This window comes from Centroberyx affinis, unplaced genomic scaffold, assembly GCF_046629955.1.
Source record: "Centroberyx affinis isolate AG114_WGS23_722 - 3 ecotype Tasmania unplaced genomic scaffold, CSIRO-AGI_Caff_v1 ptg002840l_1, whole genome shotgun sequence".
NCBI classification, from domain to species: domain Eukaryota; kingdom Metazoa; phylum Chordata; class Actinopteri; order Beryciformes; family Berycidae; genus Centroberyx; species Centroberyx affinis.
Window position 1 is genome coordinate 252,818 of NW_027280982.1, and position 25,561 is coordinate 278,378.

General features: G+C 43.6%; 1 protein-coding gene across 2 annotated transcripts in view; it reads left to right on the plus strand.

Annotated features, from left to right (window-relative positions):
* Positions 1 to 25,561, plus strand: part of pde4d (phosphodiesterase 4D, cAMP-specific) — a 147,510-nt gene that overhangs the window by 26,948 nt on the left and 95,001 nt on the right. Inside the window, exon 1 of one of the 2 annotated variants that reach the window (XM_071536190.1) lies at positions 17,118 to 17,386. The exons of the other annotated variant lie outside the window; for it this stretch is intronic. Within the exon in view, the coding sequence (XP_071392291.1) occupies positions 17,118 to 17,386 (269 nt within the window). Of the gene's footprint in view, positions 1 to 17,117; positions 17,387 to 25,561 lie in introns of those variants that run through there. 2 annotated transcript variants of the gene reach the window in all.

A 25,561-nucleotide genomic window follows, 5' to 3' on the forward strand; every position in this document is an offset into this window, starting at 1 on the left:
TCCTACGATTCTGAATAGGGAAAAATAGGTTATTGAATACATTTAATTAGCGCAACATATCTTACCTTATTCATACGCTCGAGTGTGGCTGTAACGTAAGATGCTAATGAACACTTTTGTCAAGTAGGCTACACTTAGACTGATTAGGAAAAGAAAGGAACCAAATTTGGAGCACACTTCCCCTGTCTGAAGTGAAGAGAGGAACCAGGGCAGAGCAGGTGAAATATGTGAGCAGCGTTATTCGTCTGTTCAGGATCGACTGAGAAAAGCACACAGACATGCAGACTCGTATGAACTCAGTCTGAAATACAGCGATGTACAGTATCCTCTTGAGATGTACGTTCTTAGCACACAACATCTGAGTGAAATGAAAATACACTTTTTCCCAAGGAGCTAAAATACTGTTAGCATTTTATTTTTGGTAGTTGTCGTTTCCTTTTGAAAGGGGAATTAGCACGAAGGTGGCAGAGAATGCCTTTAGGAAGATAATGACACCTTCTGATGGAGAAATTGAAGAGTGGAGTGACAAAGGAATAGAGTGAAAGCTGTTGGGAGCTGATGAATAGATGAAAAGAATAGATGGATATCTCACCGCAGCAAGTGCAGAGAGAGAGATACAGAGACAGAGACACTGACTACATAATTCACTGTCTGGCTACCTCCAGAGGAAATTCTGGTCCTCACATCATTACTGTGTGAATGAATGCCTGTCCACTAGATTAGGTCAGGAACGGAGAGTCACAGTGACCTCTAAGAGACTAATGGAGGTTAAAGAATTTCATATAATTACAGTACAATTTCATATTCAGAGGACTTGACTCATGAAACAGGGTCTTAGTGAGCAGGGATGCGGTACATGCAGAGAGATTTCCATTCTTAACGTCATGTTACTCATGTAAGCTGGTTCTGCGTTGACACATGCACACATCATAACTTGGTTGAAATATATAAGCTCGTACTCCGATTTATGAGATTTATCTGTGGCGTGTACACTTCTTACTCCTTTCAATTTTGTTTTTGTTGTCTGTACAAACTAAGGGTCATATAAGGTTATATGGCTACATTTTGATGTAAACAAAAAATCATGGAAAAAAGGTTGCTGCACACTCACAGCTTCGATGCATCAATAATATATTTAAACTAGCATTTCCTACAATGTCTTCATTGGAATTGGCATCTTGCTCTGACACTAGCATATTTCATAACGTTGGCTTAAATTATTGATGCATCAACAGAATGAGTGTGGCAACCTTTTTTCAAGATACTTTTTTGCCTGCTGTTCTCCCCATACTGGTGTGCATTAGTTTTTTTTAGTTTTTTTCCCTTTTTTTTTTACATTTTGATATCAACAAAAAAGGCCGCACAGATTACTAATGGGGTCATCATTTCTTTCCCATGTATTTTGAGTAACTGTTGCTCAGTCAAAGAGGGAGGGAGTAGCTGGCGGACGCACTTTTTCATACTTTTTGGCGGATTGCTCTGTCTGGGTGGGACACTACAGTTGGACAGGGATATGCTGCTAATTGGTTTATTCATGGCAACTGGACTACTCAAAACCGCTTAACCCAAGTAACTGGTGTGGTCAATAGCTAGGTTACTCTGATGAACCCATGATTAACTAATTTTCACTCTCTGTCTCATTCCCCTCTCCCCTTCCTATCCATCTCCACTGTCTCTCCGGAATCTGCACCTGTACTTCCAATCAACTGTTTACGGCAGGTAAGCGCAGTTTCTTTACTTAGTAGATAATGGAGGTGTGTGTGTGTGTGTGTATGTGTGCATAAACGTGTTTGTAAATTATACTGCATGTGTGTAAAACTCATATCTGTTGCTCATGCTCCCCGCCTTGCCCCGGGTGCAGGCAGTTGTTTAAGGGACAAAGCCCACAGACATAAAATCCTCTGTGTGTGTTTTTTACATCCGTCCATCAGGTCCCCGCTTCAGCTTCATTGAATCCATTCTGCCCTCAGTGCTTTGTGCGGTTTCATCTTCCAAGTCCAGGCCATGTTTGTAATCTGTGGGAGGAAATTAGTACCATTAATCACAAATTCTATGTAATAAAATAAATAGAAATAGAAAAAGAACTAGTCTGTAAAGACTCTGTAATTACTTAGGAGGTTATGTTTTTGCCCCCATTAGTTTGCTTGTCTGTCTGTAACATGGTCTGTAAGCAGGATATCTCAAAAACCTCTGAATGGATTTCCATGAAATTTGGTGGACAGATAGGCCTTGTACCAAGAACAACTGATTAGATTTTGGTGGTGATACGGATCTGGAATTTCCGCCATTACACAATTATTGTGTTTTTTAAGCCATAGCTGTGAAACTAACAGAGATAGACATTATTTCACTTTATTCCGAGGGGTATGTGTGTTTGGCGGTAATAGCATGGTGAGAATTGTTCAGCATTGGTGGGGGTTTGCGCTTCCTGAGTGCCTTCTAGTTCCCTAACAATAATAATAATAATAATTTTATTTGAATTGCACTTTTCTAAAAACAATGTTTACAAAGTGCTTTACATACAATAAAACCCAAAAGCAGTGATGTGAAACTACCACAACGAATGATAGAAAAAAAAAAAAATATATATATATAATAGAAAATAGGAATAAAAGGTAATATATGAGGTAAACAGGTACAACTAAAAACACACAAACAAACAGAGATACAATTAAAAACAGATTGACCTTTACATAAAAGTGTGTGCTGAATTTAAAAAAAAAAAAAAAAATAGAAATAAAAGATAATACAGGCTGAACTACTGCATGCTTAAATCTAGAAGGAAAAGTTCCTGTGGCCAGAGAACTGTTGACAATAGACAGAATACTAGGACCTACTGTGTCAAAGACATCTTTGAGAAATTTTGTTGGAACAACATCAGAACAGCAAGTACAGGACCTCATTTGAGAGACAATATCCTTTAAAAACAATAAAGAAATTGGTTGAAAACTATTTAAAACAGCTGAATTTTCCAACATAACAGAGGAGTCCCTGTCAGCAGGTGAAATCTAACATCTTATTTTCAATCTTCTGAGTAAAACAAACTAAAAATTCCTCACACTTCTCTGTGGAGGCTTCAAGGCTGTGGCTGGGGGAGGGGATAATGACAGAATCTATGGCTTGGAACAGAACCTTAGAGTTGTGACAGTTTTTAGATATAAGGTCTGAGAAAAAAAGCAGCTCTTGCATCCTTAACCATTTCCTGATATGTGAGCATTCGATTTCTCAAGATATCATGGAAGATCTGTAATTTATTAGCCTTCCATTTATGCTCAGCTTTTCTACATTCTCTTAGAGAGGCCCGAGTTGTATCATTGAGCTATGGAAGAGCTTGAGGTTTTGACCTCTTGTTTTTGAGAGGAGCAATGGAATCCAGTACTACCAAAGAGGTTTGATTAAAATGAGTGACTAGCTCATCAGTGTGACTGTGGGATGTCATGACAGATATATCACTGTGAGTTGCCAGGAAAGCCTCAGAGAATTTGGTTGCAGAGGTTGCGTTAAAAATGCGAGAGCTGAGTGGAGAGGATGGCTTTGAGGTAGAAGGATGTAGCGGAGTATCAAATACAATTGCCTTGTGGTCAGACACACATATATCCTTTATCTCAAGATTATTTAGGGGCAAACCATATGAGAGTACAAGGTCAAGAGTATGGCCCTTTACATGGGTAGGCTCAGTAACAAATTGAATAAGGTTAAAAGACTCAATAAGCTGCATAAAATCAGTGACAGTTGCATGTGATGGGCAACAGACATGGATGTTAAAATCATCAAGTATTAAAATTCTATCGTATTTAGGCACAATGATAGAAGGTCAGAGAATTCCTGGATGAAATCTTGGTTCAGTTTAGGGGGTCTGTAGACTAGGACACATAGCAAGGGAGCCTTACCATTTACTAGGAAACTCAGTGATTCAAAAGTGTGAAAAGTGCCAAGGAGCATTTTATATGATTTTTGTAAATAACAGCTACCTTGCCACCACAACCAGATGGCCTGGGTTGATGGAAATGAATAAAACCAGGGGTTGAAGCTTCAATCAATGGAGTGAAATCACCTACTCAACCAAGTTTCAAAAATCATAAAAAAATCAAAATTAAAAGAGTTAATAAAATCATGGCAGATAAAAGACTTGTTAGAGAGAGATCTAACCTTCAAAAGTCCAAACCTGACAACTAGGTCGGAGGTGGGAGTGTAAGATCTCTTCTTATCTGAGAGTGAAGTGCAGACAATTGATAAAAGAGTTGACGCCTCTGGAACAGATGTACGGCTTCACTATATTAAGTCTTTCCCTGGTAATAACAGGAATATTGGTGGGGGAGAAATTATCAATGGGACTGTTTTTTGATAGACCAAGCACTGTGGGATATTCTAATTTTGACCCGGAACCAAAGTTATAGTTACTTGGCCCCTGGGGATGTCAATCAGTGATGGAGATGTCCACTCTACTAATGGCCACAAGGTGGTGGGAGGCAGAGTGATTTGTATGATTTGTATGAGTGATTTAGTGTATGTGGTTGAATAAAATATGTTACCAGCCAGCATTTGTGAGCCACGGTAGTTAGGGTGGAGACCATCCCTTTTGAAAAGAGCAGACCGTTCCCAGAAAAGATTAAAATTATCAATAAAACCATAATTCAGACGAGTGCATTGGGATTGAAGCCAACTGTGGAGGCTAAGCAGTCTGCTAAAACGCCCATAGCCCCGATTGATTGTCGGTAGGGGGCCGGAGATAAAAATATCCTTTCCACTGGACTTTAGTGCGTTAAAAAGTAGATAAAAATCCTGTTTCAATAATTCAGATTGTCGATGTGGGATGTCATTAGTGCCAGCGTGAATGACGACCGTACATACAGAGGGGTACAGAGTTAGGAGGCCAGTAAGTTCGGCCATAACATCAGTTACCTTAGCTCTCCAGGAAGGCAGTGGGTCACCGCCGACCTGGACTTGACGTCCCTGATGATGAAGTCCCCGATGATGAGGGTTGTTGGCTGTGGCTGTGATAAGGGGCCGTCGAGGGAGCAGCGACGACTACCATGTAGCGAGGCCAGATGCTGTGGAAAGTGTTGTGGCGAGGAGGTGGCATCACTCTTTGGAGGGGAGTGAAATCCTGCTGGCTCGGAGTGAGGAAGACCTCCAGAGCGTCGGATCACAACCTCCTTCAGCATCTTACGGCGGGAAGAGGAGGTCATTGCCTGGGGAGGGGGCCGCTTATTTGGCTTTCCCACGGTGGAATGTCGAGCCGCCCGATCGATCTTAGCCACCGGTGTTGAAGAAGCAGCAGTGTCAGCAGGTGTCATTGCAAGGGAGGGGTCCAGGTCAGGTGGGATCGTGACTGCAGGGGCATCAGCCTGGTTAACTGGAGCCTCATCGGACAGAATCGCATAGCGGTTCGAGAGATGTTGTGGGTCAGCCCTGACCGGATCTCTCTTTCCGCCGCGGGCCACCACCTCTGCCCAGGACGACTGATGGTTGGGTGTTGAGCAGGAGGAAGGTCATGGACAAGTGGAAGGGTCCCACAGGACTGTGTTGCGGATGGCTGAGCTGAGGGTAGCAATCCGTTTAGACTGCCCAGAAGCCACGTCCATAAAGCTGGACAGAAGTGAGTCACTCACTTCTGTAATTCATCAGAGAGCCGTCGAATGTCTTCCTTGAGGTTACTAATATTCTATAATATTCCTGTTTGCTTTCTGACGCAGTACACAGTCCTCACAGGGCATAGTTGAAGTTAACTTTGTTCAGCTTGGCCACAGGCTAAAGGGGGGCCTAGCCAAGCAAATAGCCGGGGTGGCTTGGCTATTGAGCTGGCAGAATATAGTCCAATAAAAAGAAAACCCAATTGGGAAATCTCGTAAAACCAATTGATAAAATAGTGTTAAACAAATAAAACCGCTAAAATCGATTTCAGTGGGTTAAAATGTTAAGAAATGGAATGTAGAGCCGGCTGACAGAGCTAAAAACAAAACACGGTGGCCGCCATGATGCTATCCCATGATGCAGTTGTGTCTGGAAGATACGACTGCTAGGTGGACCCAGGATGGAACCTTGAGGTATGTGATGAGATCAGCAAAAATAAAACATCTTTCAACAATTTTTTTCCCCCGTTTGGCTCACTTTTATTCCCATTCCTTGGCAGTTAGGATGTTCTGCCAATTTGCTCTTTGTTATGCCAGTGCAGTTTGGAAATAATTTGACGGAAGTACTTTGCTGTGGCTCGTGTCAGAATATGCGTCATGCCAGCAGACAAGTGGGTGTGTGTAAGATTAGTAACTTTGCCTGAGATTCAAGGTTTTCTCTCTCTGCCAGTCGGTTAAGTAGTAGGTACTATAGCTCAAACTGTGTCAGGTTTGATTCTGTGCCAAACCAGCCTGATGTATCCTCACTCCAGTCAAACATTCAGAACAATACTTAAGTACTGCTTGTTGAGCTTCAGTCGTACACAGCGAGATTAAACATAAAGCTGACAAAGCTAACATGGTTGTCACTTTTTATCTTAAACAACATACATTTTATTATTAAAGGGACACACTAGATATGCTGTTCAGTACAAATTTGCTATACTGTATTTTGTTGAAATTATATGGGTGAGCCTATCAACTCAGCCCATGTTATACTACGGTGGAATAGTATTCACCGCTTGTATGATTTTCTCTATTTTCGCCTTGTTTTGACATGGAATGTTATCAGATCTTCAAGCAGAACCTATTATTAGATCAGAGAGACTCTAAGGGAACAAATATAAATTATTTAATTAATTTATTAAAGAAAGATATGCAACATCCAATGCCCCTGTGCACCCCCTTAGACTCGATAACTGGTTACAGCAGCTTTAGCAGCAACAATTGCAATAAAACAGTTTGATGTAGAACAGCTTCAAATCATTGTTTGTGGGTTTTGGAGCCTAAACTGCTTGTGTAAGGTCCACACACACACATGGTGCATAGTGTGATGACTTGAATTGAAACATAGCTTTTGAATGTGCAAGGAAGGGGCTTTTTTTTAAACCATAGTGGAAGTCCTCACAGTCAAAAAAACGATCAGGTTGTGCATATCAGCTTGTGGTGCATTCCTGATAGGAAGCAGTAGCACATGATATTCAAATTGGACAAAACCGGCACAGCCAGAGGAAGGCTCTGGGAAATGTTGGCTGTGTTTGTGCTTTAAATAATTTTTTTAATCAACTTGAGCATAATTTCTGACTCTGCGTGTGCTTCCCCTGTCGCTGTCAGCATTTCCCACAGCAAATGTCAAGGTGGTAGTGGCTGACTAACTTAACCTAACCTAGTGTGACTTACAGGAAGTTGGCCGTTGGGATTTCAGGCAGAATCATGGGTGGGATGTCTGTTGTTACAACAAAAACTTAGCCACTTTAGAAAGCTAGCTAGTTGGTGTGATGTTAGCATATCGGGTAATTCTGGCAGCATGCTGATTTAAGTTCAACAGGCATGATAGTTTCTTTTATTTGTGGGTGAGCATTGACCAGAAATGGTTTCTTTTATGTGTGTGTGTAAGTGGGTTGAAGGGGATAGCAAAGAGAAAGGCAGCTTTAAACTATATTGCAGCTCATGTACACAATGGGAAATACACCATGGTGCATATACTACCAGGGGGAATAAGGTCACTGCAGACTCTCGCTCTCTCTGCATACCCTGCAGTTCCACCGCCATAAATCCACTGAACTGAATTCTGTACATAACCTTAACCCCCAGAGCACCTTGACCCCCTCCCTCCCTCCCCCACCGCACCCACCCACATAAACAAAGCAGTGGTGCTGTCCACAAATACAGAAAAGCACACATGCTTGCTCACACTAGACACTGCACATTTAAACATAGGGATAGATACATGCATGCATACATATACACCGACGAATATACATAGATACACACACACACACACACACACACACACACACAAACAGGACCAAGTTCAGCCATCCTGGGACCACTATGGGCCCTGGGTTATTTCTGAAGCCCCCTTCTGTCCCACCCTCTTATCACCCCCATTTCCTGCCCTCTTCTTTCCCCCGCATCCCTCCAACCCCTTCTTCCTTATCCCGCTGGCCATTTGTATTCATCCACTCTCATTTGCTGTCACTCCGCCTCAGTTATAGCCAGCTCTACGCTCTCACTTGGCAAGCTGCTCTGCTCGTTTTCCTCCCTCGCTCTCCTCCGTCCCTCCATCCCTCTGTTCTTCCTCCTCCTCCCCATTTCCTCTCATCATGGCAGGCTGTGTGCGTGTCAGGGTGGCGCTGGATAAATAACGACTACTGCCATGCTCCAGAATAAATGCAACTGCACGGCCAATGAGACATATACACAAAGGCTGCCATTCCAATTGCGCGCACGCATGCACACACACACACACACACACACACACACACACACACACATACACACACACACACACACACACACACACACACACACACACACACACACACACACACACACACACACACACACACACACACACACACACACCCTCCAGCAGAGTATTCTAATAGATCCTAGCCAGGGAACTATATTACCTTTTTCCTTGGCAGTGGACCCAGTAATAACTAAAGACTCCCTGAGGTTTTAGCTTGATGGGTCATCATTCAGTCTTGATGCACATTGGCTTCGACTCGTAATGCTTCGAGAGTTGCAGACAATGTCAAATTAATTGTGATAACAACAATCAACGCTCTCTCACCATTTCAGTGTTTTGATGCTATTATTTTCCCTCCTCACTGATTTTGTAGCAGATTGGTTTTGTGGTAAATTAATTCCAAGAACTCAACGATAACAAATCATTGGGGTTACTATTTGTAACATGGCAGTATTTTGGGTTATTATTATCATTTTGTTGCTAGTATTTGAATGTATCAACAGATTTCACAGTGATGAATGAGAAAATGCAACCCATGGCTTATTTAATGCACAATGGACAAGAGAAACCTGATCTAGCCATTAATTACAGGATAACCCAGTTTTATCACACAGCCACCGTCTCAGAGGACTGTGTCATTTATAGACCGGTTGTGTGTTTGTGTGTGTGAGTGTGTGCCTACATGTTTGTTTTTCTGTGCCTGTGTGTGCGTGTCTTATATGTGAGCCAGTGTGTGTGTGTTCTTGCATACGTGTGTGTGTATATATGCTGGGAGGGGTGAGGATGTGACCTTTGTCTATTAGTGGGAGGGAGGGAATTTGGCAGGCGTCTCTGTCTGGGCCTGGGTCACTATACCAGCTGCGCCAGCCAACTCACTGTCTATGTGCTAAGAAGACACTGGCTGAGAGACCAGCAGGCCCGGACAGCATGATCAACTACTCGGAGGATGGGGAGGAGAGAGATAGTGGGTGGAAAGAAGACAAGTGGAAAGACTGGGAAAAACGGGGGACAGGGGATGTGTTAATAAGGGGCTGTGTTTTACTTACACTGTGTGTGTGTGTGTGTGTGTGTGCGTGTGTGTGAGAGAGAGAGAGTGAGACAGTTGAAAAGGGAGAGGCAAGTCTGTAGGTGATGAACTTGTGTATTTTTCAGACTAAGCAAAATGTAAAAAGAGATACAGAAGTGCAAGAATAAAAAAAGTTTGATATAAAAAAGTATACTGTGTCGTACAGCATTGTTTTGAGTTTCATGGGGCTTCTTCTTGTTTGTTTTGTTTTGATGGAAATACTTATATGCAGGTTTTGTTTTGCCGTCTTCGTTGTTCAGCTCCTGCGAGGCCGTGTCGGGTTATTCGTGATGTGTGCTGGAGTGGAGCGGTGAGACACAGCCAGGGTTCACCTGAGGACTGCTGTCACATCGTCTGTCATTTCGATGCACCACCTTTGTAACGTTGGAGGTGGCAGAATTTTACAATGAACACTGCTTCGCTCCCGCATAAACATTGGCCTTCAAAAAAACATGAGAACTGTTGATAGCTCACAGCCAATTTACAGTATATTCCACCCTTTTTTTTCAGAAGGGTGGACTATAGCTCAGTTTGCTTTCACCAGGCCAATTGCTTTCACTTTGTGCTCTAGTCGGGGTGTGAGTCATCTGAAGCGAGAGCTCCTTAAATGTTAAAACTATAAAGAAAAATGTCAGCGCTCACGCAGCGGACACCCCACTTCTCGACAGCGCAGCATGGAGATGTTAAGAACCACAGTTGGTATAATTGAGATTCGGAGACAGTTATGGCTGCAGTTATGGCCTAAGCCCCGAACAAAGCAGATGTCCAAGTCAAATAATGATAGAAAAATGTGACTGTGTGAACACAGTCACAGCATCATAGCTCTGTGGGTTTTTAGAGCATCCCCACCACTCTCTGCATGGTTTATACTGTCCAGTGTCCAAATTGAGAGCCTCAGTCTTTTAGACAAACATTTCTGAACAAATGCTGCCCTCTGTTGGTCAAATATGTCACTGTAACTATGGGTTTAATATGGATTTTTCCAACAGAATGATGGCTGATTTCATGTTTAGATGTATGGGTGTTATTAATACCTGAAAGAGCTTGAAGGCAATGTGCATTTTGTAACAGAGTTGCCTGTGGTGTCACATCGTAACCTCTACCAAGTTGTTTACAAATGGATTATAGAAGGCACTACTCCCATCTTGGTTGACTGATCTCTTGACATAATGGCAGTGTCAATGATGAATGTGTGATAGCTAAAAATTACATTTAAATTTGTAATTCCATTTCTTCTTTTCATTATTACTGTATAACAAACAGTACCTTCATACAAAACTATTTTTCATCAGTAAGGCATTCTCCTGAATCTACAGATTTAGTTTTTATTTTTGGGCACAGGCAGAAAAAACTGATAATAATTGACAACCTCTGCAGTGTGTTGTACTAACTACAGTGTGTCTGTCCCAGACAAGTCACTGATTTAGACAGTGTTACAAGATGTCCACTTGAGGGAGACAGAGGTTTGGATTTCAGTTATTTGATGATCTGTGTGCTATACAGTAATAATGTTAACATTAATGATTTTATTCTACATTGATCTCTTTCCGCCTGCTCCCCCCCTCCCCCCCTCCCCCCCTGCAGTGAGGTCAGAGCAGTGTCTCCGGAGCTGGTAGGGTTTCAGGGTCTTGCTCAAGGACACTTCAGCAGGGCCGGTGCCTGTTAACATGGAGGCTTGAACGCAGGTCCTCTGGTTGATGGACAACCTCTCTAACCACTAGGCCACACTGCTGTCCCAATTTCAGCAGAATAGTCCTGTGGACCTGAGTTCCCTCCTCACCTACTTAACTGCCGGGCCACTGAATTTCTGCCATTGACACATGCAATGACAGATAACCACACGTCATAAACCTGAACATCTTTATAATATGAAATTTAATGTACTGATCTGATAGTCATGTAGCCACTATCCAGCAGAGTGCCCTATGCCAATAACAACCAACTCCAGACTGTGTGCTGTGAGGTGACGGCATGTCATGTCCTGCCAAAAGAAATGCGTCCAATCTGTCAAGATTGAATGATGTTTTGCAAGAAGCTTGTGAGCAATAAGCTCAGATTTACACACAGATTTGATATATTTTTTTTAGGTGACAGTGAGCTCTTCTCAAGCCCTTCACAGAGTTTTTTTTTTGTTTTACAATGAAGAGAATTCAATCATGCAATATGAGCTGGGTTACAAGCCTGTGAAATTGTGTGAATATGTTATGCACACTAACTGGTTTATCCACCAGTTTTCCCCTATGCAATTGTTAAAACTGAGTCAGTGATGAATGTTTTATGACACTGAATCTGAGTGAAACTGAATAAGAATATTCTCATTCTGTTTCATCCTGTGTACATTCAAGTACACATCATCGATCATCGATTTGTTATATATAGCCCAGATGCACATAAGTGAAAGAAAGAGGGGAAAACCAGTGGCTTATCTACATTGGTTTCAATTCCAGCAATGAAGTAGTTGATTTTTGTGCAGAGCACTACTGCGAAAATCACTCCTATTTCCTGTTCAGCTATCATCACACCATTTTCTTTTTGGATGGTGAAATTTCCTGTGGTGCAGTCCAACCTGAAATTCTCCTGAACAGTGTGTGTGTGTGTATGTGTGTGTGTGTATGTGTATGCTTGGTGCACACCTTGCTTTTGTGTGCTCAGTGTGCGCCTGTGCGTCACGTTGTGTGGCGTGCGTCTATGTTTCTGTGTGAGGTAGTGTAAGCATTTGTGTGTGTGGTGTGTTTGAGAGTGCGGGAGAGGGGGAGTGAGAGAGAGACTCAGAGAGTCTTGTCCTGCAGATTTGCTCCTTTTTTCTCTCTTTTGTTCCTCCAGCCCTTGGTTCTCGACAAATCCACTTGTCCCTCTCCATCCATGTTGCCCCTGGTAACAAGGGTGAAATGCACACAGACGTCATGCACAGCAGTGGGGAGGGGTTAGGAGAGAAAAAAGATTTCGAAAGAAAGGAAGAGAAAGAGATAGGAGGCAAGACACAGGTAGGGAGAGAGAGAGAGAGAGAGAGAGAGAGGGAGAAGAGAGGAAAGAGAAGGAAGTGAAGAAGTGGAAGAGGAAAAGAAAGAGATGTCTGTATTAGGGTTGTCAAAAGTATCGATACTTAGATAAGTATCGATACTAAAAATTTGAAACGGATACAATACTCATTTGCAACAGTATCGATACCAGCAGTGCTTTCTCTTAATGAAAAATCAAACATTATTTTTCCGCCTCCACTAGCCACACACACACACACACACACACACACACCCTGCACCGCTGCCCACAGCCCCTCCTCTCACTAGTAGCAGTCAGCTGGGTTGTTGCCTCAGTCAGCAAACAATTCGACAGAGTGGTGCCGACGAAGGGGGGTAACACGTCAAACTTGGCGAAGCACCTTAAGGACCGACACCCCAGTCTATATAAATAATTTCGAGAGGTTAGCGAAAGCTCCCGTTTCAACATCACTGAAGCATTAAAGAGTAACTAAACCCCACCTAAATCTGTGGTGAAGCCTGACACCCAATGGTGAAAAGTATGGTACTGAACTGGTCATCTGCTACTGGCTGGTCTCTGTACCCTGTGATGTCACCCTCTATGGAGTACAACAGGTGGTGACATCACCTGGCACAAAGACCAGCCAATAGGAGAAGGCCAGTGCAACACCCCAGTTTTCACCATTAGGTGTCAGGCTTCACCAAAGATTTGGGTTCGGGGTTTAGTTACTCTTTAAACATTTATCATAAATGTTGACGTACCCAGCACATCATCCGTTTTAGTTTATCTAGCAAACCAAACGTTAGCTACAGAGCTAGCTAACGTTATCACGTAGGTTTGCCAGATGCCCGGATGCATTGTCCGGGCCCGGTCAGAAGGCTCGACCGGATGTTGAAATATCCGATTAAAATCATTCTGTCAATAATAATCCACCATTCTCGGAACCCATCGTCTATCGGTCTGACAACGATTAGACTCTGGAGGCGATGGCCAATATTTTGGGGTTTCCAGTGTAGCCTGCGGACATTCGGGCCAAGACGTCCTCGTCTGTGCGCCGGTCATCGTTTACAGTCCGATTAGCAACTTGAGACGGGAGAATGGAGTTGGAGTTGAGAGACGACGTCTCATATGCAGATATCTGTTTATAGAGATTAGCCGAAATGTCGTCTGGACCTAAAACAACTACAAAAAGATATCGATGTTTGTGTATTGTGTGGAGAAACGTTCGACTCGTCGCATCTCAAGTTGCTAATCGGACTGTAAACGATGACCGGCGCACGGAAGAGGAAGTCTTGGCCCGGATGTCCGCTGGCTACACCGGAAACCCCGAAATATTGGCCGTCGCCCCCAGAGTCTAATCGTCGTCAGACGATTAGACTCTGGGGTTCCGAGATTGATAATCCACTAACTCTAGCCCTGCTGATTTTTCCGTATCATTGGTGGGTATCTGTTGCTTCAACAAGCTAAAAGTGTTCTGATAGGCTGATGACTAGAGCAAGGTAATCTGCTGTGTAAGTGCAAAGTTTTGAATGAGTTTTATCGAGCCTACGTTATGGAGAAGCGTGCATCTGTCTGTTTGTCTGTCCATCTGTCTCGTTTGCAGCGGGATTTCCCCCTGCATTGTCGGATATTAAGGGACTAGTTTGGGTCTCTGTGTCTGTGTTTTTTGCTTAGTTGCTTACAGTCTATGCTGCAGAGACCAGGAGGCAATATGATGTTTCACATACTTGTGCAGTATAAGCTCACTCCCCTCAATAAAAAATGATGGCGATCGACGCCTGTCAATCAAAAATGTGTTGTGTGATCTCAGACAACTTTAAAATATTGCTTTCATGTTAAAATTATATTTTAACATGAAAACAATATTTAAAAAACGAAGTTAGAAATTCTAGTATCGTGACAACCCGAGTGTGTATGCGTGTGAGAGAGAAACAATTTTCTTGAAGAATGGCATTCATCTGCCTTTTCATCTGCTTTCGACAGTTGCAAGGTGATGATAAATTGCGAGCTGTCAAATGAAGGCCAATAGCTCTCCATTGCTGTCGCCTCTTTGATGCCAGCGAGTGTCTGACTGACTTCCACAGCTTGCCTTGGAATAACAGTTGCATTACAATGATGCTGCCAGGCCAAATGCAGTGGGCACACCAGCATATGCAAGCACACCTTTGGCAATGAAAGGGTGCAATGATGACGATAGCAGTGGTGATGAATGATTACTGATATTTATTTTTTTCCTTACAGGCTCTTTTTCACCTATAGTAACTTTTTTTCCATTTTTTTTATTGGTACAGTCTACAGTCCTTTCTGATTAAGGTTTCACTATACAAATCTACAGTAATAATCACACTATTTCTTCTGCTAAAGAGTCATGTAGTTTTTGAAGCAATTAATCTTTTGCCTTCCTATCTCATGTCTCTGTTCTTCTGAAACTGCAGCATTGTAAATGTCATGTCTTGAACAGTTTATTTACCTGCTGGCACTTCAAAGTTCATAGGTCAGACAGAGAGATGAGATTAACAAGGGTGAGATTTCTGCTGTGCACCGTATCATAATTTACACTAAAATCTCACTCAGGTATTGTCTATTAGAGCTTGTATGCTGGCTGTAAAACTTGTGTGGGATGCCTTAAAATTTAGAACCAGCTGTTTTTTTTTCTCTAAATCTCACAGGAGTGAACTGTAGCCAGTGGGAGATCTTCTGATCGTCTTTTGATTTTCACATTTTTGTGCTGTGTATCTGAATTTCCTTGATGGGAAGCAGCTTTTACTTTCAGCAAGAGCATAATGAATGCTGCAGAAAATAGCTATGGGCAAGCTAATATTTCATTGAAAAGAATATTTTTGCATTTGTATTGTGATGTTTTTGTAATACTGACAGATCATTGGAAATAATAAGTCGTTTAAAACTTGGAATTTGTTTGTGCACGACTGAGTTGAAACTACAATGGTTTCTATTGAAGAGTCAGGTGATGTGGTGGGGATGGGTGGGGGAGTGAGGGGGGTGGTAGGCCACTTTCAGAAGCTGGACACCAGCATAGGGAAGAGTGGGGTATTGATTGCTAGAGGTTTGTTGAAAGGCAATCAAAAAGAGTGGTTGAGTGGAGAACGAGTAGAAGCTGGTTAGAGGCAGGTAAACTCTGCATTCAAGGTGAACGGCTGGTTGCTAGGCTGAGCGGCGGTGGGCTAGGGGCGCCGTACATTAGTTTCAGCACACAATGTTTACATATTCACCAGCATGTCTAACCTCATTTGAAAGACAAATGGAGTGAAAGGGAGTGGCCTTATTTGGAAACTGGAGGAGAGATGACGTCATTGGATGAATGGTGCATCTGGCCTGTCTTTTCTCTCCTCGTTACATCTGCACACATGCTAGCATTCTCTCTTTCTCTCTTCTTATCACCCTGCCCTGTCTTTTTTCCTCAGTTTTTTTTATATACACACAAATTTACACATATGCACATGCAGGCACATGCATAGCCTGCATGTTCCAAGGGATGACTTCTGTGGGCTGAGGGTTACTCAATAACTAATGTGTGCTTTTAAAGCTGTCTGCTGCATCTATATATGCACATTCACAGATGCACGTGCGTGCACACACACAGACGCACACACTCAAGCTTGCCACATCTTTCTGTCTCTCTCTTCATCCCTCCCTCCCTCTTCTCCTCTCAGTTGTGTACACACACATACACACCCTTCTTCTGGTTCTCAGTCAGCCATATGAGCACGGGGCTAGATAAGGCGGAGTGCCGCTACGCAGTGTGTTGTGCTAAGCGAAGGAGGGGAGAGAAGAGGAGGGCCTAAGAACACTGTACAATTGGCATTTCTGTCGAGGAGCCTGACGCTACACACACTCACACACACACACACACACTCAAACACACGCTCTCTCTCTCACACATGCTCATGCTCTGCTCTGCTCTGCTCCAAAGGATCAGTAGCTTATAAACTGGCTGCAGTCAGCAGTCAGTCTCTCTGTGCAAGGAGAGGCAGGAAGGATAGATTGCTTCGACTGGATGGAACAGAACTCGACCAAGCTTGACTGGACTGAGTCACACTGGGCTAGAGCATCTTCCTTTACCAGACTGAGCTGGGCTGTTCTGGACTGCACTAGACTGAATTAGTTCAGCTGAACTCTTGCTGGGCTAGACTGCAGTGGACTGCGTTGAGTTTGCCTGGAGGCCTGAAAAAAAAGAAAAAAGGCTGGAACAGACGGAATTCCCTGTTTTTTTTTTTTCCTCCCGCCCGCCCGCCCTCCCTCTCTCTCTCTCTCCCTCTCTCTCCATCCATCCTCCCCTCATCCTCTCCCTTGCACTTTCACAGCAGACATCCACTGTTGCAGAGCAGAAAAAGACAGCAGCCCTGAGTGCTTCAGTTCATCTGCTGGCTCCTTCAAAGACAAGAGGGAAAGGGAGAAAGAGAAAAGGGATTTTTCTTTCTCTTTGGCACAGAGGGAGCTGCTGGTGCAAGGAATTACCAGCCAAGCATTTTTTTTTTCAATTTCTCATCCTAAGGATTTCTGGATTTTGAATATTTTTACGAATTGCACAGCAAAATTTTGAGGAACGCCTTGGACTGTCACAGAGACGCAGTGGACATTTAGTGTGTTGTTTGCTTAATTTATCTGTAGTTCTGCTTGGCTACCTTTACTGTCCGTGTGTTTGCCCGGTGGTGCTGGTGGTGGTGGTGGTGAAGCCGGGGCAGGCATGGCCCAGCAGGCAGGCGTGGGGGTGGGGGTGACCCACCAGGACACCCTGGCGGTGCCCCCCATGCCCAAACACTCGGGCCTGAACGAGGACCTGGTGAAGATCCTGCGGGAGAACCTGCTGCAGCCGGAGAGGCCGCGGGGACACCGGCGCTCGCCCTCCTCCATCTCCCCCCGCCTTTCCCCCCGCAACTCACCGCGACTGCTGCGCCGCATGCTGCTGAACAACAACATCCACAAACAGAGACGCTTCACTGTCGCGCACACATGGTGAGACAGAGGCAAACGGATAGGGGCAAGAATGTTGATGGCTATTGTCAGTGTTGTGCTGAGTGTTGAGTGTGTGTGTATGTGTTTGGGGAGGCGGCTATAAAGTGTGTGTGTGTGTTTGTCATTTGTCCAACAATATGTTTATGGTGTAACCCGCCCCAGTGCCAAACTTTCAAGGTCGAGTCCGGGGTGTGTTTGTTGAACATTGTCCGCAGGGGAGCTGGTGATGTGATAAGCTATTTGAGTGATTAAACTTTGTTTGCTGAATTGCCTTGAATGCTTTCCATTCACAGTGAAATGGCTTCTGTGTGTGTGTGTGTGTGTGTGTGTGTGTGTGTGCAAATATCCCTCCTGCGTTATTCATGTTAAATCCCCTAGGAAACATTCTTCACACCTAAGACACTGTTAGATAATGGGGTTCTCTCTCCTCCCTCTCCCCCTCTGTGTGTGTGTTTCCCTTTCCCTCTCTCTCCCCACTCCCCTATTCTCTCTCTCTTCATTCTCCCCCGCTCTCTCTCTCTCTCTCTCGCTCTCTCTCTCTCTCTCTCTCTCTCCCCCCCTCCCTGTCTGTGTGATATACAACAACGCGGTACCTAAAGAGTCATAACCTAAAGCTGCCTGTCTTGTTAAATAGGTAGAGTAGGAAGCCTCCCGTCTCCACATCTCTTTCCCTCCTGCTGTTGTTTTCTCTCAACACCTGCCTGCCTGCAGTTTTTGACTATTAATTAGTCTTCTATTCCTGGCTGTCTATCTGCCTCCATTGCACACGCCCACGCCTCATCCCCTCCCCTCCTTTCATATCAATTCCCCATTCTCCCCCTTCTTTCCTCCCCCCTCCCCCCCACTCTCATTTTCTCTCCCTAATCTTCTCGTTTTGCCCTCCACCCCATCCATCACACTCGCCTCCCTCTCCATTTTTACCTCTCATCTCTCTTTCTCCTCCCTGCCCATTTTTTATTCTGGTCCTCCCTCTCTCTCTCTCTCTCTCTCTCTCTCTCTCTCTCTCTACCCACCACCCTGTTTAAGCTTTTGGCTTGGAGCTGTTTTGATGATGTGATTCCCATTTAATTCACGTGCCATTACCTGCTTTCTCCTATTTCTCTCCTGCATCTCCCCTTTTGCTCTCTATTTTTGTCTTTTTTATCTCCTTTTTTGTTCTGGTATCGTGACATCCAGTTTCCTTTCAAAGTCCTCCTCCTCCTCTGTCTCTTTCCTTTAATATTCCTCTCTTACTCCTGTCTTAGTTTCTCCATTTTCAGTTTTTTCCTTCCCCTGTTCCGCTCTTCACTCTCTTCCCCCGTCTCTTTCATCCATCTTTCCTCCTCTCTCTCACATTTATTATCTCCCCTCCACAGTTATTTCCTTTCCCTTGCCTCTTGTAGTGATGGAACTAATTGTTCACACTTCACAGAGAGATGAGTGGGATTTGGAAGCTGTATCTAGGATTTTCTCTTGGTTCCTATAGCTTTTCGCCATTTTAGATTCACACCCTGTCCTCTGTGTGTGTATAATTGACATTTTATGTATGCATTGTGCATGTGAGCAGAATTTATGTATGCATTGTGCATGTGAGCACCACCAATGTTCTCCCATGTGCCGCTTTAAGCAGGGAAAGCTATTTCTCCCCTTTCCACATTAAGAAGTAGAAACACTTTCATTCCTGCAACGGCTTTTCTCTGCCCTGTTATACCGCTCTACATCGTCATCAGCATCACAATGGGGCAAGTGAGCCTTTGATTGCAAAGTCACACAAGTCACTATTAAGTCACTTTGACTGTAAAGTCACAGTAGTCACAAATCTGTGGAACTGATAGAAACAGCGGGTGAAATGAGCAAGTGGCACTCTCGCTCCCTCCCTCTGTTTCTACCATTGTTGTGAAGGCATTTTACCCCCAGCTGTCCCAGGGATTGCTGAGCAGCTCCTAGGTGTGAGGTGTGAGGGTATGTATGTCTGTGTAACTCGCGCTCCTCTCCTCATGTGCTCCCGCAGTTCCTTGCAGTATATGATAGACAGTATGCAACAATATGCTCTTTGTCAATTTGCCATAAACGTTTAAACTCATCAGTCATCCATCAGCATCCTTCATTTTCTTCTCCCTCTTCTGCAGCCTTTGGTTTTTAAAGTCCTCCCAGCTTACACTCATATCATTGTGTTGCGTCTCCTTGGCAGCTGAATTCGAACAATGCACTTTTCTAGCTCACAGTCACACATCCCTCACGATGAATAAGTATGATTCAGTACTTCACCTCTCTCTCTCTCTCTCTCTCTCTCTTGCATGCCTCTTCCTCCACTCCCCATCTCTTCCATTACCCACCAACCTGTTTAAGCTTCTGGCTAGCTGTTTTGATGAGGAAGCATGTGTGTTAATGAGAGAGAGAGAGAAGGAATGTGTGTGCTTGCATGTATTTAAGTGTGGGGTAGAAAGTGAAATCTGTATTGTTATCAGAGAACAGTGTGACGTACCGCTAACTGGTCTTTGCATCATAACTGATATAGGCTCATGGGGGTAGGAAGGGAAGAGCAAGAGTGGAAGACGGTGAGAAGAAGACAGAACAACGGCTGTTTTATCGTTGTGTAACTTGTACATACCTGTGTTGTGTTGTGACATTTGAAAAACAACTGGGAGAGAGAGTGTCAGACAGAGATGAAGAGAGTGTGAGAGATTTGAAGAAAGATTGTGTGTGTGTGTGTGTGTAAGAGAGGGAGAGGGAGAGAGCGTTTGTGTGTGTGTGTGTGTGTGTGTGTGTAAGAGACAGACACCATCACGTGGCTCCAAGCAGTCGGGAGGTTGACAACTGCAGTCTAATTTACTCCAATCACCTCCTCATTGTTTTACAGCTGCAGGGAATCACGGTGCTGCTGCGCTGTAAATCTGGTGACATACACAGCCCTCGGTGGCTCCACTCCACACTTCATTAACAAGACAATCCTTCTCCATGGACCGATTGGCCTGATGTACTGCTCCGCCACTGTTACGGGCAGAACTCCAGTCATGAAAACCCCTCTACAAACTGTGTTGCATTGATTCAAAGAGTGATTTCGGAAATTTATCCCAAATGTTGATTGGTTTCCCCGCTCTGAATGGCTGTGATTGGCTGTAATTGTTGGCAAAGACATCGCCAAGGCACTTCTGGGGATTTGTAAGGAGGAATAATGATCACCTGTCATTCTGTGTTCAAAGCAAGAGGGTTTGTCCTCACAATGTCAAGGCTTAAAGACCTCCGGCCAGGTGCCGGATTTCCGGCATATGGACGTTTTAGATTCACAAACTATCTTCACTCAACTATTTTCGACAAAAAATTGAATGCGTTTTATCCTATCATATCATATTCAGCGAAGCAAAGCAATATTTTACAGTTACCAATGGAATGGGAGCAAGTTTTTTTTTATCCAATGAACAACAAGCTACTTTCTATTACATTGTAGCACCGATTCTGTAGTGTAGCACAGCTGAAATATGGAAACGAAGTTTATGAAAGCTGGTGAAGATACACGCGTCACTGAGACAGGAGTAAAAAACAAACGGCGATAGGTATGGATTGGAACAGATATGGAACGGGTTGAGATGGGGAACCGTTTGACACTTGGTGCGACAAATTAAGGGAACCGGGTGTTTGTTCTGCACTGTGTGCTCAACCAGCAGAAAAAAATTGCTCTTTCCACATGAGGTAAATCCCAGACACAACGCCGCTATGCGGCACTCCGATATCTGACCACACCGGGAGCGATAGTTACAGCTGCCGCTCCAGCAGCAGTGACAGACCTGAACTGATCTGTCTTTCACAATTTACAATCGTCATTCAGCATAAAAATGTGGCATTGCTTTGGCTGTTCTCTACAGAGCTCCCCAGGGGGTCACCTGGTAAGAAAGAAATAATCGATTTGGAAATCCATACGAGCACTGATCGGTAAACCGTGCACGGTTCCATGCGCACGGAATAGTAAACCGTAGGAAATAGGTTTCATATTGTCACCAAAACACACATCGGATCATAAATTAGACCTACTGATATGATTAATCAATGGTTATGGTTTACATATGGTCTAGGTGCCTAATGGCTATTACAGCTCACTATATGTATGCTAAGCTGTGTGTAATGGCTATGCTCACTGTATATAGGCCTAAAAATCCCTCTTTGATGTTATCAACGTAGATATTACAAATCTGTGCGCATGGTTTACTAATCCATGGGCACGGTTTAGGAGTAAATTGTATCAAAACCGTGCCCACTGATTTCCGCATCATTTTTTTTTGTTGTACCAGGTGACCCCTGGGGGGCTCCACAGTTATCCTTATTGCACTAGGTTTATAGATTAATAATACTGTGTGTTGAATGTGTCAATTGTTTTCGTTGTTCTTGTTATTGGACTAGTTTTATAGAGAAATAGAGAAATTAATGGTGCGATGGTGCCCCCCCCCAATCAGTCAGGAACATTTCAGGCTCAGAATGTTTTTTTCCTTTAAGCCCTGCATTCAATGTGACTGTTTTGTGTGTAACTCCAAGAAGTTGTATTTGTGTATTATGATGATAGTATAATGGAATTTAGAAAGCCGTAAATATATTAGCAGGGCTCTGTTTGGCTGACAGGATAGTAAGTAGAGCGTGGTAATTCTTATTCAATTGTTGTTGGTATTATTACATACAACAGGAGCTGCACCAACAGCAGCAGCAGCAGCATTAGTATGGCTGCAGTATATGCCATTAGAGAGGATATCTGGGTGTATTTGCTGCATAACAAACGTTCAGCTTTACACTTAGCCCTGCTATAATGGGATATGTTTACAAAGTATTGTCGGTTTTGTGTTTTTTTAAAACATGGTTAAGGCGTTTTAGTACGGCTGTAGTCAGCATGAGTCCGCCGCCCAATGGAGCGTGACAGGAGTTGATGTTGGCGATTTGGACACCAGGTGCCAGCTTCTATTACCTTCCAATGGCACAATAGTTGCTATGGTTTCAGCCTCATATAGTGTTGGTATGTATATTGTGTGTTTGTATGTGTGTGTATGTGTGCACCTGTACCGGCCAGTTTTTTTGTGTGCGTGTGTGTGTGTTTCAGATATATCGACAGATTCATTACCATGGTGTGTACAGCACCTTCTGTAACGCATGTGTGTTCGGTCTTGTGATACAACAAAAGGTTAATTGCTTTCAGGAGCCATGTCTGCATCGTTACAGTGTTTTGACAGCCCCTAAGAAGGCAATTATTAAATAAATATCTCACACACACACACACACACACACACACCACACACATTAAGACTCCCATAAAGACTTGACACATTGTCAAACATGATCAGTGATTGCTCTCAGTTTAAAACTACAGAGAAAGAAAGGGTTGATCGGTACTACAAAACTCTCACCTTCAGATGACTTTAAGACAGACAGACACACACACCTGCACGTACGACAGTGCGCTCAGACTCCAAGTTTTTGCATCCACTTCACCAAAATAACTCAGTTGATATCCTGTTTTCAACTTTCCTCTTCACTGACCCTGAGGTATTTTTAATGCTGTTGCACAACAGTGTCTGATGCAGCATCGCAAAAGTGAAAACGTCTCTTTATGTAACACGAGAGATACACGCGCAGAGGCATTCAGTGGGGTGGAGAACAGGTGGCTCTTACTGGTGGCGCTGATAGGTGCTCCAACTGTCCTATGGGGAGTTAGGGATGGAATGGACGGATGGATGGATTAATCAACCGGCAGATGGGTGGATGATGGATTGATGGATAGGTTGATGAATGATTGACGATGGATGGATGGATGGATGGATAGATGGTTAGATGGAGTAAGGGTGGGAGGGAAGGAAGGAGGCAAGGAAGGAGGCAGGGCCAGAGGTAGTCAGAAGGGAGAGAGTGTGGGAGTAGAAGCCCTCTAGTTCGACACAGCGGTGCTAATCTAGGCAGGGGATGACTCTCTCTACTTCTCACTTGGTTATATCATCTCTCTCTCTCTCACTATCTCTATCTCTGTCTTTCTCTATTTCTCTCTCATGCCTATTGTGTCACTCCCCATTGCTCTCGTTAAGGCAGTGAAAGTGCTCCAGGTGCAGATCTGATAGACTCCCTGCACTAATGGCTGTTCAAGTACTCCCAGTTGTATATACATGGATCTGTATGGACAGATGTATCATGGTTGGACTAATTCATGACTAAAGCCAACAACCGTCATAACACTGAAGACTTCCTGACATCTAATTTCCATGACTTTGACAAAGCATACAGTATGATAAACGATATATATATATATATATATACTGTATATATATGGTTTAAATTTTAGATATATTATCAGTAAGCAGAATGTTGACATTTTAGTTTCAGGGAGATAACTGTTCATTTTCCTCACATTCTCCCTAAAACCTTTAGTAAACTTGGGCCATGCTTTAAAAATGAAGTGGCCTTGTGACCAAAACGTCATCTGTCCAAATCTCAGCACTGGCAGGAAAAATGTGTATAGGGTAAATTAATAAGTAACACTCGCAGCTCTTTCAACAAAGTAACTCCCAGCTACTCCTTGCACTTGCTGTACAGAAGTGTTTAGGTGGTTGGATTTGGCACCGACCACCTAAACCAAACAGTCCCAAAAACCTGTTTCTGTTTCTCAGTACCTTGGTGGTGAATGTGTCTCACTTTGGCAGGAGCAGGTCAAGCGATGGATGTTGTTGGTTTTTGAGCGTCCCTGATGAGTTGCGCTGCAGCCTGTTCCCTCCTGCAGTAAGGAGAACTCTTGTGCGAAAGTGTCTTCACCTCCCCATGAGTTTCAGCGCTTGTTTTTGGACCTTTTCAGGCACTGCATGTTGCGTTTTGGAGAATCCCTCTAAAACTACTCCCCCATAGTCAGTGTGCTGAGAGTTGTAAAGACAGCTGATTTGTTAATCTTTTTGACATTTAAAATTGAAGCCCTCTTACTGCCTCTTCAATCCGAGTGTCCCCACTGATTTTTGAGTCAAAGTGGGTATTCCAGGTGCGCAAGGACACTATAGCTACCTCTAAATGTGGCTCCAAATTGTACTGTTATTACCCCGGACTTTTGCCCGTTCATCTGTCCTCCCAGCCTCCTGGTCTACGGTCCATAATTGCAGAACTTTTTTGTTTTTAGCGTGTAGCTTTGTTTAAGTAATTACCTTTCATCCCTTTGAGGTGGCTTTGGATTGCAGCTGTCATCCCGCTGCGTAGCAAGGAGGATTCTCCTGGTTTTATAAGCCCAAACACTGCTCTCCACTGGGAGAATAGAGCGCTTGTGATTTGCATACATTAGAGCATTTCAGCAGCACTGCTACTGTGCTGCCAGTGCTGTCTGGTTGACACACCAGCATAGTACAGACTTTTCATTTGAAAAAACAGGCAGATTTGGACTAATCAATGAGGTCATATACACATGCATTCGCATGCATGCACACAAAGATACACTAACAGACACATACACACTCACTTATTCTGTCTCTCTCTCTCCCTGAGAGATGAGACAGGACAGTTTGGCTATATGACTCAGCTTTGACTTTGCATTCTAAGCTAGTGGCAGAGCCAGTGTTGGCTGAGATGAATAAGAAAACTGAGATTATATAACAGTGTGAGGGAGAGAGAGAGGGAAAGAGAGAGGGAGAGTGAGTTAGTAAAGGATAGAGCAAGGGTTTCCGTGCTTTGTATGCTGGAAATGTATTGCAGATACCACCAACTGTAATATTTCACTTCTAAGTGAAAGCATCCCCCTGGAATTACTGCTGTAATCCAATCATGCTAGCTGATATGGAATTACCGAACAGAACTGAATAAATCTGGAGGTTACTAATACATCAGTGCCACCCAGCAGAACCCCATTGCCCCATTATTTCAGAGTTCCTGAGTTCCTCCTGTACTGGCACAGCTCTACTCTCCTCTGTACTGCACTGTGTAGTCTGGTGTTGAGCTCATTAAATGAATTAGAATGATGAAGTCAGGTTGTATCAGGGACAGGATGTTGCCACAATATTTCTAGAACTTAAATCCAACTTCTGAAGAAACTTAAAGGTGAAAAATGTGCGCTTCTTAACCTCGTGAGATTAACATTGTAAATATCTGCTGAATTGCTATAAATATCTGCATAGAATTAGGGATTATTATTAATAGCCATGGAGCAGAACTGTGGAGCAAGCGTAGGTGTCTCTGAAAACGTCAATGACCTAACTCTGT